Source organism: Arachis hypogaea, chromosome 10 (assembly GCF_003086295.3).
Source record: "Arachis hypogaea cultivar Tifrunner chromosome 10, arahy.Tifrunner.gnm2.J5K5, whole genome shotgun sequence".
Taxonomy (NCBI): domain Eukaryota; kingdom Viridiplantae; phylum Streptophyta; class Magnoliopsida; order Fabales; family Fabaceae; genus Arachis; species Arachis hypogaea.
In genome coordinates, this window is record NC_092045.1 from 1,191,464 (window position 1) to 1,209,302 (window position 17,839).

At 33.0% G+C, this 17,839-nt stretch overlaps 3 protein-coding genes across 3 annotated transcripts; all 3 read left to right on the plus strand.

The window, feature by feature from the left end:
• Positions 1 to 50: 50 nt before the first annotated feature.
• On the plus strand, positions 51 to 2,326 carry LOC114924597 (rust resistance kinase Lr10). Its single transcript, XM_029289504.2, has 2 exons — positions 51 to 942; positions 1,066 to 2,326. The coding sequence occupies exons 1-2, from the start codon at positions 213 to 215 to the stop codon at positions 2,205 to 2,207; spliced, it is 1,872 nt and encodes a 623-aa protein (XP_029145337.1). The 5' UTR covers positions 51 to 212; the 3' UTR covers positions 2,208 to 2,326.
• A 558-nt stretch (positions 2,327 to 2,884) lies between these two features.
• LOC112718418 (LEAF RUST 10 DISEASE-RESISTANCE LOCUS RECEPTOR-LIKE PROTEIN KINASE-like 2.1) lies at positions 2,885 to 6,129 on the plus strand. The gene is made up of 4 exons (XM_029289503.2): positions 2,885 to 3,997; positions 4,365 to 4,397; positions 4,499 to 4,522; positions 4,700 to 6,129. Exons 1-4 carry the CDS (start codon positions 3,121 to 3,123, stop codon positions 5,953 to 5,955), a joined length of 2,190 nt encoding a protein of 729 aa, XP_029145336.1. The 5' UTR covers positions 2,885 to 3,120; the 3' UTR covers positions 5,956 to 6,129.
• A 2,364-nt stretch (positions 6,130 to 8,493) lies between these two features.
• LOC112718419 (uncharacterized) lies at positions 8,494 to 17,679 on the plus strand. The gene is made up of 7 exons (XM_025770182.2): positions 8,494 to 8,598; positions 8,872 to 9,094; positions 14,728 to 14,849; positions 16,258 to 16,355; positions 16,453 to 16,615; positions 16,839 to 16,962; positions 17,235 to 17,679. Exons 1-6 carry the CDS (start codon positions 8,494 to 8,496, stop codon positions 16,863 to 16,865), a joined length of 738 nt encoding a protein of 245 aa, XP_025625967.1. The 3' UTR covers positions 16,866 to 16,962; positions 17,235 to 17,679.
• Positions 17,680 to 17,839: the final 160 nt, after the last annotated feature.

The following is a 17,839-nucleotide window of genomic DNA, read 5'->3' on the forward strand; positions in this document are numbered from 1 at the left end:
GATGTGCATACACAGAAGAAAACGAAGGTAATCTCTTTTGACCGTTGTTTATGCATTGAAATTTCAAAGGTATACCTGTCAAAGTGAATGAATTATTTGTTGTTTGACTATGTCAAATTATCAAACAGCATGACTTTGAGTGTACTATCTGCACAAAACTCGCATCTCTGTATCTAATTAGAAACCACCAGAATCTTTTAGTTTCAATTAGCATGGTGGAAGGATATCTTGTTCCAAATATGATTAGCAATTCCAATCCATTAATGTTGATGATGGTATTAATACTGGTTGGCACGGGGCCGGGGATATGCCACGGTGAAGATGGGTGTGGAGGACACAGGTGCGGACGCCATGGCCCTCCGATTCGATTCCCATTCCGTCTTAAAGACAAGGAGCCCCCTCACTGCGGTTACCCTGCCTTTGATCTCACTTGTTCTGATTCTCATGACACCTTCATTGAGTTCTCTGCTTCTCCTGTCCCACTTAAGCTCCTTGTCACTGATATCCAATATGAATATAACTATTTCCGAGTCTCTGACACGCAAAATTGCCTTCCCACCCACTTGCTCAAACTCATCAAAAATTCTTCCTCAATTTCTCCTTTCCAGTTCAGTCCGGATCAGAGTCTGAACCAGATATCTTTCTTCAATTGTTCACCTGATCCGCAATATCAACTCTCCTGCCCCATTTACGTTGCTGACAGCTACGATTCACTCCTCAATTCCAATCTCGTATCTTGCACCAAGATTTTTGACATTTTTTCAACCTTCTATGTCTCAGAAATGGTAGATTTGTACAATACTTTGAATTTGTGGTGGTCGAAACCTAATTGTAGCATGTGTGAAATACAAGGCAAGAGATGTAAACTGAAGAACAATGGCACTCAAGGTGAAGTTGAGTGCTTCCGCCACCATCATAATAACTTGCTCTTTGGCTCCACAGGTGATTGATACACATTAATTATATAATAAATGATTTATCTTTCTGATTACTTTCTGAGATTATATAAATAAATATGATAATATATTAATATGCCTGCACATGCATGCATGTCCATATATATAGGTGTTGTGGCAGGTTTAATTCTGCTGGCAGCAGTGGCTACTGCAGTGTTTAAGATCTATCAACATTTTAGAATGAAAGGAGAAGATCGAGCAAGAATTGACAAGTTCTTGGAAGATTACAGGGCACTCAAGCCTACCAGATTCTCTTATGCTGATATAAAGAGGATCACAAATGGTTTCAAGGACAAGCTGGGTGAAGGAGGTCATGGAGCAGTCTTCAAGGGCATGCTCTCCTCAGAAATCGGCGTAGCTGTGAAAATACTCAACAGCAACACGGAGGGTGAAGGGAAAGATTTCACCAACGAGGTGGGAACCATGGGCAAAATTCACCATGTCAATGTGGTTCGCTTACTTGGCTTTTGTGCGCAAGGATTTCATTGTGCTCTAGTTTATGATTTCTTTCCAAAAGGTTCATTGCAAAACTTCATATCCACGCCAGATAACAAGGACTTCTTCCTTGGATGGGAGAAGCTTCACCAAATTGCCCTTGGTGTTGCTAGAGGCATTGAGTATCTTCACCATGGTTGTGAGCAACAGATCCTTCATTTTGACATCAATCCCCACAATATCTTACTTGATGACAACTTCACTCCCAAGATTACTGATTTTGGGCTTGCCAAGTTGTGTTCCAAAGATCAGAGCAAAGTTTCAATGACCGCAGCCAAGGGAACCATGGGCTACATTGCGCCTGAAATTGTCTCAAGAAACTTTGGAAATGTGTCTTACAAAGCAGACATTTATAGCTATGGGATATTGTTGCTTGAAATGGTAGGAGGAAGGAAAAACATAGAGATGGAAGTTGAGGGGTCTTTAAGGATTTTATACCCCGAATGGGTGCATAATTTGCTTGATGGGGGAGATTTTCATGTACACATTGAAGATGAGAAAGACAATAAACTTGCAAAGAAAATTGCAATTGTTGGACTACAATGCATTCAGTGGCAGCCATCAGATCGTCCTTCCATCAAAACTGTCATAAGTATGTTAGAAGGAGATGCAGACAAATTAAGTGTACCTCCTAATCTTTTCGACTTAACAAATTCTATTAGCAGAGGACGACGAATAACCAACCAGATAAGGCCTTTAAATTTAGAGTTGGAGAGGATTGAAGAATCAGATCATTGTCAAACAAGTTCTTTCTAATATGCATTATAAAGAGAGTATATTTTGCAATAGTTTTATGTTCTGATCAGTTATTCTGGTTACCGTATGTATTTGCAATTTGATTTGGATGAAGTTTAATTGAAAATTAGCATTCTAAACTTGCCCATTACTTTAATTTAGAAGGTAATAATATACTGTAACAATGTTTTTATGGTAAATATAAAGAGATACGTAATTTATTATTGTTAATCTGAGTTAATTAAGATGAGACTGAGTGTATATGCGCTGGTTAAATCATGCATCAAATTTCGAAGTAAAAATTAAGAACTATATCAGTTGGGATGACAGCTTATATAGCCAGCATCAAGTTGCAGCTAGATAATTAACTGCCTAACACATCGCTTAGTTCCGTAACAGATTTATAACTAACTACAATCAGTATAACTAACTACCCCACCATGTTGTCAGATTTAACTTGTAAGATTAAATATTAATATCATTACTCATTACTGTTGACTCAATAATCAATATGATATCAGCTAAAAAATAACAATAATGAGTTCGATATGATAATTGATAATTATTTGTTTGATTCCCTAGAACAAGTCAAATAATCTTCTGTTTGGCACATAAGTCAAATAATCTTTCATAGTAGTAGTTTGATTTGACGTATGCGCGTTGGAATTTTCAAAGTAAACGAAAGAGTAGACAGAAAATGAGAAGAGAGAGAAGAGGAAGAAAATGCATCCCATGGTAATAGTTGATACAAAATTGCTATTCGTACTTTATTTTTCATGTGTATATAAATTGAATTAGCTAATTTTAGTGTACATGAGTGGATATAAATTCGTATTATATTATAAATTCATAACTATTCTAACCATATACAAGTAATCAAAATAGTTGTACAAGTATATCGGAGTTGAAAAGAGAAAAGAAAAGAAAGCTTACCATGTGGATATGGTGCGAGGTAGGAATAACCATAGTTTTGGTGCTACACCAAAGTTTGGCTGCCGGACAAAGGCAGAGCTGCGTCCCATCGTCGTGCGGCAAAATTGCAAACATAAGTCATCCTTTCCGATTGAAAGATGACCCAGCGAATTGCGGGGACAGCAAGTACGAACTAGAATGCGTGAATGACGTGGGCATGTTACGGTTAACAGAGGAAGCAGAGTACAAAGTGGAGGCCATAAATTACAACAACTACACAATCAGGTTAGTAGATCCCAACATTCAAGAGGATAATTGCTCCTCCCTCCCCCGCTACTTCTTGTACAGATTCAATTTCAGCGCTGACCCCGACCGCGTCGACCACCAATACCCTGTTTCCAATCATTGGGATGTTGATAACGCATACCATGCCACTCAAATGCAAGGCCCATATGGAGATTATATCCCGCTATTTGAGCACATAATATATGTGAACTGTATCACAGCAGTGAGAGACGTGGACAAGAATAACGCTTCTTCTTCCTGCTTGGATCTGAATACATACGTAGTTGCTGGGGAGTTGGGAGCCACAGGATCGAGATGGAAGCCTGGATGCCGCATCAACAAAATTGCTGCCACTTCTGGCTTGTTTCAATTCCAAAAACAGCAGCCCTACTATGGTTGGGAATGGATGGATGAAGTGGAAAATGATGTCGATGATCCAATAGCATACAGTGATGTTCATAAGGCGCTGGCTTATGGATTTGAGCTCTCATGGTTGCATGCTATTTGCCATGAGCACCACTGTGGACCGGGAGCTTGCTCCTTCAACCCCACCGCTCAAAACGTTCTCTGTTATTCTCTCTGTTCTTATTCATACGGAGGAGCCCGCCGCTGTGGTAACTTACCTCTCTTGTACACCTGCATTTAGCATTTACAACTAGAGATAAAGTGTCATAGCATAAGATATTTTTAAAGTGAAAACTCAGGTTCAATCAAACTTGATGTGAAATTGATAATTGAGAGGCGTTAGATGAAAATTTAGTCAAATTAGTTAAATCATCTAACCATTCTCAACTATCAATTTCACGGGAAATCGACTGCACCTGAATTTTCATCTATTTTTAATTTTCGAAATTCAAATATTCTTTAGAATCGATTAGTGGTAGGACCATAACATATAAGAGTAGATTTTGTTGTTATTATTTATCATTGAGAATTTGGTTAAACCATACGATATATATAATATGAAACTCATTATTCTAGGGTTTTGGAAGCAACTTCGAAGCTACACTCTAGGTACGTAAAATTCCTTCTGCCTTCTTTGCTCTTGGGAGTGCATATCTATATCGATATATAGTGAGTTAATTTTACGTTTGTGATTCTCTTTTCTCTTTCAGATTATTTGCATCCGTTTTTTTACGGTAAGATCTTGACTTCAGTCTTGTATTTTTCTACTCACATTTTCCCTTTAATTTTTTAGCAAGAAATTTTGTCTCTGCACATGAATACGTTAGCTATAAAATATAGTTTAACTTACATCACTTGGTTGAAGTGATTATAATCTGTTAGTCTATAACTAATTAATTGTATTCGTACAGGAATGTACACTCTAATAAGGTTTAAAACTCCGAAAGATATATGGGAAACATCGTTTTTGGTTCATCCCAAGACAGCGCTCATGGGGTGGTACGGTCTATTATCATATATGGTAACAAGGATTCTGTTTGGGGTTGCATTATTAGTTGTATTATTGATCTACAAATGGCAAAGAAGAAATTTATCAACATATGTGAATATTGAGAATTTTCTACAAGATAATCACCTCGCTCCCATAAGGTACTCATATAGAGAAATTAAAAGTATGACACAAAATTTCAAGGTCAAATTGGGCCAAGGTGGTTTCGGCTGTGTGTACAAGGGCAAATTACGCAGTGGTCCTCATGTAGCAATAAAGATGTTGAAACAGTCCAAGACTAATGGTCAGGATTTTATTAATGAGGTTGCAACCATTGGGAGAATACATCATATGAATGTGGTTCGACTCATTGGATTTTGTGTTGAAGGATCAAAGCGTGCTCTTGTTTATGATTTCATGCCTAATGGTTCACTTGATAAATATATTTTCTCTAAGGAAGAAAGCATTCATTTGAGTTCTGAGAAAATATATGAGATATCTTTGGGAGTAGCTCGCGGGATTTCATATCTTCATCGAGGTTGTGCTATGCAAATTCTACACTTTGATATCAAGCCCCATAATATCCTTCTTGATGAAAACTTCATCCCCAAGATTTCGGATTTTGGATTAGCTAAATTGTATCCCATAGATCGTAGCATTGTCACTTTAACTGACAAAAGAGGAACCATTGGCTACATTGCTCCGGAATTGTTTTACAATAACCTTGGTGGAGTCTCCTATAAAGCTGATGTTTATAGCTTTGGAATGTTGTTGATGGAAGTGGCAGGTAGAAGGAAGAATTTGAATCCACATGCTGAAAATTCAAGCCAAGTATTCTTTCCAACTTGGGTCTATGAACAAGTTAGCAAAGGAAAAGAAGTTGAATTGGATTGTACTGGAACAGAAGTTGAAAAGAGTATGGCAAAGAAGCTGATCATAACTGCATTGTGGTGTATACAACTCAAACCTTCCGATCGACCTTCAATGAAACATGTAGTAGAGATGCTTGAAGGAGAACTTTACAATCTAACAATGCCTCCGAAGCCTTTGTTATATCCAACTGAAAACTTGAATTCTGAACAAAGCAGAGCAGGTCACTCAACAAATGCTGCAGGTGATTTTGGTGAAACTATCACTAGCAATGCTACACTAGAGAATAGCTTGTCTGGTAGAAATTGACTATAGTGTCAAGTAGTTTGATTTATCATTCTTGTAAAATAATCTTTCGAAACCAGCTTATGTTATCATATTATGCAAAGAACAATACTTGATAACTAGAAACGAAATCAAATAGACCAGTTCCAGCATATGCCATTGAAAAGGAGTAGCAATCAAGAGCATATGCCAGCACAATTCCCTCTACTGACACATAGTATTGTTTTGGAAGTGTTTACAGACCCATATAGAATGTATTCCAAATCTAACAAGAAAAAAAGCAGTATGTCAACTTAATATACAGAAAGGGAACATATGCAAAATGAAGATAATTTTTAAAGAAATACACATCTGTGCTGCACAAGCATGGCATATACTTGAAAATGTGCTAGGCAAATAACAGAGTAAATTAAAGTCACAGAAATGGACCACTTTCTTTGTAGTGCTAACTTGTTGGAGAAATACAGAGGATGTTCTTGAAATATCTTAGAATTAGTCCTGTTTGTAGTAAGAAGACCACTTTAATAAAGACACTAAATTTTTTTTTAAGACATCTATATGTGTCATGTTATTATTAGACATTTTTATTAAATCGATTAATAATTTATTTTTTAATAAATTAGAACAAAATCGGTTTATTATAGCAATAATAATAAACCCAATTGTCTGCATTATAATTATTAGATTCGGTTTGATCAGATTGAATTACACAATTTAAACTGAATATCTTTAAATTCTTTGATAAAAAGATAAATATATCCCTGACTTTTTGTTTTGCAGATATTGAAATCCCTAAAAATTTAAAAATACAATTAGATCCCTAAAAAAATTGGATTTATTGTTATTGTTATTTTATCAGTTTTTTTCTAATTTTTTAAAAAAATTTAAAAATAACCGATTCATTAATACGTATAATAATAATAATGCAACACATAAACGTCTTTACAAAAAAAATATTTTACGCATCTTTATAGAAGAATCCCATTCTCCCATACTATAATACCAGCCATATGCATGTTCAGTTATTTAAAAAAAATAAAAATAAAAACTCAACTTAAATAAATGGAGCGAAACCATACGAGTTACTAAAAAGACAAATAAAAAGATCATTATAACAACGAATATATACTAGATGTAACAAAGACTATTAACTCTAATATTACAATGAATCATTGATGCAATGCAATGCTACAAAACTATAATGGATTGATGTTACGACTTAATGACTTATCATAATAAAGGTCACAATAGGGGTGTGCATAGGTCGGGTGAAACCGGATTTGATATGATCCAGATCCGGTCTAAAATATATACCGAGTCTATTTGTTAGACTTGAATCCGACTCTAAACCCAATGAAACTTATACATTTTCGGGACACAATTATACCGGGTAAAAATCGGGTGAAAATCGGGCCGTTAACATTATATTACCTTGATACCTTCTTGTAAGTTAACATGTAAAAATATCCAAATTTTCAAGACTCCAACCATTATTTGACATGGTAAAATTCACTTAGAAAAATATAATAACAACTAACTCTTCTCTAAAATTAAAGTATAACCATAATCAATACTAATATTGCCTAATAACACCAAATATTTAAATCAATACAAATAACACAAGATTATGCATTAGTCTAAAGTCTTATGCATTTTGAACATAAAACATTAACTTATAGTCTTATATATAATGACTAATAACACAAAATATTAAGGTTTACAATACTTAAATTTCACATAATAATAGCCATCATCCATCACTAATAACACAAAATATTAATTGTGTATGATGATCGGACCACCGGACTGATTTCGGGTGACCCAAACTATGGCCCGGACCCGACCCGAATAATGACCGAATCTACTTTTGAGACCCATACCCGACCCTAAACACGATAAAATTACAACAAATTAGCTCCTAAAATATTCAAGACCGGGTCGAATTTTTGGGCCGGACCGAACCACGCACACCCCAAGGTCACAATGTCACAACGTCAACCATGTGCAGTTGCTCTCAACCACTTGTTTCCGCTAGCTAGGTCCCACTCTACCTCAGCTCCTTCCATATTGTGCAGCTTCCAAAGCTAACAAATATGTTATTAAAATTACTCATTTTGATAACTACATTAATAACTACACCAAAATAGGAGAGCTGGGCATTTTACAAATAAAGAAGAGAACATTTTAAAATTTCTAAAAAAAATATATAATTTTCTCTTATATTAAATAAGAATTCAATTTGTTATCCTTTAAATTAGTCATTTATTTAGTCTTTTAATTATATTAATTTAAAAAAATTAAAACAAACACATTAAAATAGATTTATTATTTTGTTTACAAATCTACAAAAGTCAAAAATAGATTAATTAAAATTTAAATTCAAAATTTAAATTTAAATCTTATAAATCCTAACAAATCCCAAATAAGATCCTAAATATTTTAAATCAGATTTTTATCATTGGTAAAATCTTTCTTCTGTAAAGATCCAAAACTACAGCGCTTCCCCCTCCTCATCTGTGATCGCTTTCGTCTTCTCCCGCGTTGCGCATCTCTTCTGCGACGATGTCTTCCTTCGACGACGTGCTCCTCCTCGCCACGCACGCACATCCCCGCACCTCCTCCACCGACGGCTCTTTCCGGTCTTTGGTCTCCTCCCTCACACCCAAGGTTCTGAAAATCGGACCGGACCGACCGGTTCGACCGATTTAACCGCAAACCGGCGCTACAAACGGTCCGGTCCTCTCTTGAAAACCGTACGGCAAAAAATCGCTAAAGAATCGGTCAAAAATTGGTCGGTTGGACCGAACCAGTAACCGGCCGGTTACGCTAAACGACGCCGTTTTATGATTTAAAAAAAAAGAAACCGACCCGACCCGCTCGAGGAGCACCCTACCCTCCCCCTTTCTTCCCCCGACCCCATTCATTCATGGAGAACCCTAGCCGCGAAGAAGGAAGAACAATAGCCCCCCTGTCGCCGTTTCTTCCCCTGGTGTCGCCATCCTCAGCCCCAGTAACCCTCCAATCTCCATCTTCGCCTGGTTCCTGCCCAGTAGCCCTCCATCTCCATCGGCTTCATCTTCTCAACAGCAGCACGCAGTAGCCCTCTCATCGCGCGGTCGGCGGTCCTCAACAGTCAACACCGGTAGCCCTCCATCGACCCCAGGTGAGTGACTCGTCCTCTGCTCATCTTCTTTGTTCTTCGCCTCTGCTCATGTTCTTCCATCGACCCCGGTAGAAACATGCATGAAATTGAACTTCCTCTGTGAACTGAACTTAGAATTATGTTTAATTTTCTATGAACTGAACTTAGAATTATGTTTTATTTTGTTGGTCAATTTGTGTTTGGTCAATTTGTTTCCTCGGCTCAATTTCTGTTTGCTGCTGAGCATAAGAAATAAAAAATCTGAACTGTGAACTGTGTGAAGTGTGAACTTGCTCTGTGAAATTGGCTCTGTGAACCGTTCAATTTCTGGAACTTCATCTGTGAACTGTTCAATTTCTGTGAACTTAGCTCTGTAAACTTCCTCTACTCAGTGCTCATCTTCTTCCTTCTTTGTTCCTCTGCTCAATTCCTGTTTGTTGGTTAGCATAAAAAATTAATAATCTGAAAATTAACTGCTGTGGCTGATCTTCTATTTTGCAGCACAATTCCTGTTTGTTGCACAATTTCTATTTTGTTGGTCAATTTGAACTGTGAACTTGCTCTGTAACTGAAGACATTCTGTTTTCTGTTGTTCTCTATTTGTCAATTTTATACAAACACGGTTCGGTATGTAACTAAAGACATTCTGTTTTCTGTTGCTCTTTTTTCTTTGTTGCTCCATATCTTTTGTGCCCCCCTTCTCTTTTCCCAGTTAAGATTAAATGATTCTTCCATTATGAACTTTGGTTGCATTCGGCAAGTATTGTTTAATGTTTATACAATGCATATCGTCTTAAATACAGATTGATGTCTGAAGAATTTGTTTCATACCTGGAGTTGTGGAAAAAAAAGAGTTTCATTTAAAAGATTGTAACATCATTTGCAGTATCAGCTACTTTGTTGGTGTAAATATCAATATTATATTCTAATATGCTATCTTGTATTGCTTCCTTTTGTAAATATCAATTTCTGACTTTCTGTGAACTGTTCAATTTCTGACTTGGCTGTTTTTACTTTTTAATTTCATATATGTTTTATTAATTTCAGTTATGGAAGATAATATTAATCAAAAAGTATCTGCTAATAACAATGTTTTATGTAGTGTTTTAAATTTTGAAGATATTTTAAGATTTATATCAGACTATAATTATATTTTAGGATGTGTATTTATAATTTATTTATTATTCTATTCTAAAACGGTTTTTCCGGTTGAACCACTGGTTGAACCGATTTGACCAGTAAACCAGTGAACCAGTGACTAGAGTGGTTTAATAACCGGTCCGATTTTCTGAACCTTGCTCACACCACACACAACTGCCTCCTCCTCCATGCCTCTCCCTGTCTCTTCCTCCACATTGCACTCTTTCTCTGTCTACAGTAATTCTACTTGCAAAATTCTAAAATTTTGGTTGAGTGTTGTTCATTATATTCTTATTTATATATATATATATATATATATATATATATATATATATATATATATATATATATATATATATAAGTTTTTTTACTTGAGTTTTGGATGTGTTGATAAAATATTTACAATACATTCTTATAATTTTGGATGTGAATTTGAGTTTAATTTTGTCTGTGTTTAATATGTAATCTAAAACTACAATGACAATAATTTAGATGTATTAATACATAATTTTAAATGTATTTATGTTATTTATTTAATTTTAGATGTGTTTTTGACATGAATTTTGAATGTTTTTAAAATTAGTACATGAAAAGTTATTACAAGTTTTTATGATTTGGTTTGCAAAAAAATCAATATATTACAAGTGGTTACAAATTTTACGGTGATAAATATTAAAAATAAAAGTAATTTCTTAAAAATAAAAAATATGATTAATTAAAAAACTAAAATAATAAAATATTAAATTTAAACTAAATAAAGACCGAATTTTATTGTATAAATAGCATTTTTCATTAAATAAATAGTTAATAAAAGAAATCACATATACATGTATTCCAAACAGGTGTCATGGTCAATTCTCCCCCTCTCATAGTTTTTTGGATGATAGGGTGTTATGGTCCATTCTCCCCCTCTCAGTGTTTTGGATGATAGGCTCCCATTTATGCCCGAGTCTTATGCTTGAAAAAGTGAGTATCTCCAACGGCTAATTTTTGGGAAAGAGTAGAAGTTATTTTTTTTATATTTTTGAATTATGAAAAGTTATGATATTTATGTTTGGCGTTATTTTAAAAAAAAATTTTATTTTTTGAAAAGTTAATTTACAATTTTTTAAAGAAGTAAAAATACATAACTTTTAATATTTTCTGTTTTTGGAAATACTGGTTTTTTTATCTTTATTTTCTATTATTTTCACGTATTGGAAGTAATGATCTTCTACCACCATGACTATGTTCCAATCACTGTATATCATTTTATTACTCTATTTTTATTATTAAATTCGTATTTAACATTGTGTGCGGTATAAAATCTCAGTTTTAATTTTATTTTTTTCACATGTGATTTTATTTTTATATAACTTGTCATTATTTTTATAGTTAGTTATAACAAGTTCTTAACCCCAATAAAAGAGGTAGGAGTTCTTATAGGAATAAAAAAAATAAAAATATAGCAACAAAATATACATTGACACACATTTTACATTTGTTTTTTATTTTCACCTATTATATCATACTTAATAAAACATAAAATACTAACTACACAATCATTTCTTAGGCATTGCCATCAACATTATTGTGAATTAGAATTTTAATATTCATTCTCTTCATCTCTTGTGTAAAAAAAATTGCATTTCTTGAGTTATTTATCCAAATGTTGTAACTTTAAAATAAGTACTTCTATAACTAAAAATTCAAATATAAAATAACTTATTTATTATGAGTTGCTATTAATATAAGTCCTTCTACTTTTTCCAAAAGAGCTTATTTAAGTTGTTTATCCAAACGTGTCAGATTTAACTTGTAAGATTAAATATTAACTAAGATGAGACCCGATGCACGGGTGATAAATTAATGATAGTATATAATAAATATTAAAAATGACTATATTTTGTAGAATTAAATTAAATATGTGTAAACTAAAGTTAAATTTAAAAGGTGTTTTATTTAAAATAATTTGTAGTACAGAAAATTTGGATATTAGAATTGGACAAAATAACATTTTTATTTGGTGGTTTCAATGCCTCACACAGAACTTTCTTGGCTTCATTATCACCCTTCTGACCAGAATCCTTGGAATCTAAAGTGACTATTAGTGTTTCTGTATGAGTATCATCCTCCTCACAGATGTGTTTTTTGGCTTCATTATCACCCTCCTGACCAGAATTTTTGGAATTTGAAGTAACTATTGGTGTTTCTGTATAAGTATTTTCTTTGGAATTTCTTGCTCTAACGAATAAAGGAAATTGAGGATGGTGCAGTGATGACCCTCTAATTGTTCCATGGTAAATTTGTGGGTTGAACTGTTTTGTGGGATTCTTGGGAGGCATCCAAACCAAAATCCCCTCAGCATTGGGATTGAAAAAAGGTTCTTTAAACCTACAAATAAAACGAAAATTATGTTAAATGACAATTAGATATAGTAAAGAAAGTAATTGAATCAATACTGCTGGAAACCTATTATCTTTCTTGAACGGAATGCTAGATTTATTGAAGGCATTCTTTACCATACTAGATATGGCCAATGCCAATTGAAACCTTGAAGTAGTGGATTCTTTTGAGCTCAAAAAAACAAAAGATAGAAATATAAGGTTAGAAATAGTGAGATCACAGAGCATAATACCATCACAATAGTTACCTCATGTTGGTTCAGGTTCCAAGAACTTTCTTGTAGCACACGGTAGAAAGAAAGTGTGAACTTCAATTAAAAGGAAAGTCTATATATTTGTTTTTGTTGGGTTAAGTCTACTGTCTTTTTTTATTTTTAATTTTAATAACATTAACATCTAATTAAATGTTAAAAAAATCTTTATATATTATATATAGTACATATATAAAAGTAAATTATTTTAAAATTTATTTATTTTTCTCATGATAATAAAATTATAACATATTAAATAAATTCTTTAAAACGATTATATTTTATTTATCAATATATTTTAAATGCATATATATATATATATTATTCTTGCATTATTTACTCTATGTTACAAAATTATAAAAAAAATCGTACTTCTTTCCGGGATTTACTCTATGTTAACAATCACGATTCAGTCGTTGTTCCATGAATCCCAAGTGCACTCTTTTTCCTAATACTTTGACGATCAAAGCCGCATGCCAGGGCTTACACCACTCGGTCAAACTCTTCTCTCGACACTGGTATGACTGGGCATGGATCGAAGGGTTTATCCGTCTTCTCTAGCACCTCTTCATCTTTATACCACCTGTCCTCTGCATCAGATTCATCTTCATCAATAGCCGCTTCCGGAATTAAAATGATACCCGCGCGATGCGCAGGCAACACATAATTAAAATGACGTGAGTATAAAGAATTGTTGGTTATTTTATTTAGTGTAAAAAAAAAACGATCATCTTTATTATTTTTAAAGTATTTATAAAATTTAAAATAACTTGTAATCATTTCAATTAAAAAAAAAAGAAAGACATGAAGAATATTATAGAGATAATACTCAATTTGGTCTCTGACATGTCACGTTAAGACTTGTAAAATGATGTAGGTTTGGTTTTGACATTTAAATAGCTCAAAAACGGCATTGTATTACTTATTTTGTTAGGTAAAATTTTAATAAACATCATTTAGGATGTTGTTTTTGGGTTATTTGAGTAACAAAACCAAAACGACATCATTTTACAAAGTTTAGTGTGGCATCCTAACGTTTATACGTTGAAAATTATTTTAAGGACTAATATGAGTTATGTTCACAAAGTTTGGAGACTAAATAGAGACAATTAAAACTTTAGAGACTAAATTGAGAATCGCATATAAATTCAAGGATCAAATTGAGTATCATATCAATATTATATTATTCTAGTGTTGTTTGTAGATGCTGTGATAATACGAATAATATCATTGTAATTTCAATTCATTTAGTGTTAGAATTCATTTTTATACTTAAGTAGTAAAAAGTAATGCAAATTTGATTTCTAGTAAGAATTTAATTTTCATGATTCGGTTTAAATCAAATCACACAAAAAGTGGTCTAATTTTCAATTATATTCTCATGAGCTATGATATTACCAAAATTATCCTCACTAAAGAGTTAGTGGTAATAGTTAAAGGACAACATAATTATTTCAAACACACTCTACGTGTTCTATTTCAATTATATTCTTTTAGTTCCTAATCAAAGAATTCTCTCCATAATTAATTTAATTCTCTCAAACATTTTATTAAACTCAAAATTAACTCCATTCTTTCAACATTGTTGTTTAACATCGCCCCTCTTTCTTGTAATCACTTGGTAAGTTGGAAACAAAAGAACATGGCCATGAATTCCTTACTCCCACTTTTATGTGGGAGTACCATTAACCTATCTAAAATTATTTATAAATTGAACCCCGTTTTTTTTTTTTTTTTAAAAACTAATAATTAAAATTTTGCCTCTCTAGTTTTGCTTTTCACACTTTTTTCCTTTTCTTGTAACCATAGTTTTAGAGATGAGAGATGTCTCTGTTAGGGTTTTTTCAATAATGCTCATGTTCTTCTCCCATCTCTACAGCTACCACTGTCGCTATTGCTGTCTTCACTCAGCACTGCCACCACCACTTCTACTGCCGCCACACCACACTTTCCGGTCCTCTGCGTTGTTGCGTTTTGTCTCTGCCCCTGCAAACTACTCAGGTTTCATTTTACTTTATTTGTTTTAATGCTTTTTCTATGGCAATTCTTGTGAATTTGGAGGTTTTTCTGTTGTCTTCGCACCACAGTTCTTATTTTATTTTATCCCTCTGCCCTGCTTTTTTGCTTTTTCAAAAAGAAATTGCGGTAAGTCACTGAAGCAATTTTAATTATGTGAGACATGAGTCCGAGAGATACATCATGCAGAATTGGTCTTTCTTTATCAATTAGAAGTTAAATCTTGTTGCCTATATGATTGTTAGACTTGATTGATTAATTTTTATTTTGTAATGTGTTTGCATAAAGAATTAATTGATGGAACATGTCCATGAGAATTGAAAATCTTATTCTCTTCTAGCAAGGAACTATCTTAATTAATTTTGGATTTTTTTCATAGCATCTACTTTTAGTTATATACTATCAAATGTACTTCCTGTCATCCTAATGCAGCAGAGTTGTATTCAGTATTCAGTTTTAGTAAGGAAGAAAACAGGCTTCATCAGTTGTGAGCAAGGAGAATAGGCACTGTTTATCCTCTGCATTCCTAATTCACTGTTTGTTATTTAAGTGAATTTGAAAGTTCTTGCTCTAGCAGGATCCAACAATAATCTTTATAAAGTTATTTGGCAGAGTATGCTTTTTGAGAAGTGTGCAAATGTGTAATTTTGATTGGCAATAAATTTATTTATGAGTTTAATAGTTTTACTTGAATGTTGTTTTGATTTCAAAAGAATTGTATAGTAAACCAGTTTTCAATTAAAAGTTTCCTGTCCTTATATGTCGGTGATCATATATTGCATTTGTGAGAATCATGGTAGTTTGCACTACCTTTGGCTATAGCTTTTCACATAGAATACGTACCACAACCAAAAGAAAGCTGTAAATTTGATGACATGTAACATGGTTAGATTAGATGTATCCATATATCTAGAATGTGCACAACAATAATCCATATTTGTGTTCGTCGGTCATCAATCTTAAATTTTATACATAAAATACAGTGTAGAGTGAAATAGATACCTGAATGATTCCCTTGCTATGGGTGAGACCATGCATTGATTTATGCCTCTCTCACCACTTTCTAAGTCTTCCCTTCTCTTAATATCTTCCTTATCTTGGTAGAATTGATAATCTTGATACTTAAGAAGCACTAGGAGTCACAATATTAAATCTATTAGCATAAAGTTGTGACGTATATAGTTTAAATTTCTGAACATTAACTTTTTGGTTTAATTATAGTCATGCTAATTGTGAAGTGCAACGGTTTACAAAGTTTCTGATAAAAAACTTACCAAAATTTCCTTAATTCTCCTTTTGTTCTTCAATCATCTAGCATTTTCATTTTTGTTGCAATATTTGAAATTTTCTACACACCTCAGTGTTCTTATCTTTCTCCCAATCATTGCTACAGAGAAAGACATCAAAATTACTGCTTTTGATAATTCTCAATGACACAGTGGATCCTTTTATGGTGTTGATAACTCTAGTTATAATAGAACTTACTATCAGGTAGTGACTTTAATTAACTATGTTGTTTGACATTTTATATTTTGTTCAAAGTAGATTCTTGACTTACTTGAAAATTGCTACTCTTTTTATTCTTTAGGAGTCAATATATGCTCAAGCACCGCATGGAATTTCTGGTGTTCAATATTTTGAAAACTATCAACAGCAATTTGATCCTAGATATGGAAGAGGATATGGTGTTCTTATACCACACCAGCAATCTCAACAGCCTAATTTTATTTGTCCCACCACAGACTGCTCAGGTTCCCCAACCTCCCCAAATATTTTAACATATAACAACTTAAACCATTAAGAAACTAACAGTAGCAGCTTTTTGTGTCTTTGTTTGGAGTTGGTGTTCAATTACCCCATGTTTTTGTCATTGTAAACAATCACCTCTAGATTGTTTTGAAAAACAGAATTATGAGCTTGTGTTTTATATATTGTTTAAGTGACATTTTTCTTCTGTTTATATATGCTGAACAGATTGTGAGGGAGACCAAATGTTATTGAATGCATTTTTGACTTCTTTGGTACCACTATCTTTTGTCAAATTCGGTTTGAAGCATTAGAAGATTTCATAGAGTGATCATTGCCTTGGCATTTACAGGTAACCTCTGATTTATTCCATCATTATTTTCTTTTTGTGCTTAATTTGTGACATGCTGTGATTTTTAGGATTTTCTGGTTTTGAAGTATGGAAGCAAAAAAAGTGATTCACTGGTGTAATAAGGATAGTCTCACAATCTGAATTATATAACAAATTTTATTTATCCATTAGTGCTTTCTCATTTTGAATCCATTTATCTGGTAAATGAACTAAATATTACTTCACCGCATTAGCATTCATCTTATCCCCTTTGTTTGTTATTTTGTTTGCAGGAAAGAAGTTTTGTATCTTTATAAGTGCAAGATGAAAGCAAGAGTTATTATTGAACCAACAATAGATAATTGTATTCTAAATATAAAGCTCTAGAGTATTTCAAGTAAAACGGTCTAGAAAAATAAGTTTATTCATAATTGCTTTATGAATTTGTAGCTGACTGGCACAGAATGACTTTTACTATGTTGGTTGCCTAAAATTGAAAGTGGTCGAAATGCTCTAGGCATTGAAGTAGCAGGGAAGGGTGCAATTAGTTTTGAAAAGTTGGAGTAATATCTTGGTGTAATAATTGTGTGACTTTATTTTATGATTGATATTGTACTTTGTAATTTTATATGATTATTTGTATTAAGTTATATTGTATTATATAACTTAAGATAGATCAATTATATCTTATAAATTTAGGATATGTTTGAGCTTTTTATTGCTCATTCTTTGGATTAAGTTATATTGTATCTATTATACCAGCAATAATTGATTACAATAATATATAGGTCACTAATAATTTATATTATTTTTTTCATATAACTGACAAATTAAAGGAAATTAGTAATATAAAATTGTAACATGTAGAGGAAGGATAAATTAGTGTATAAACTAATGA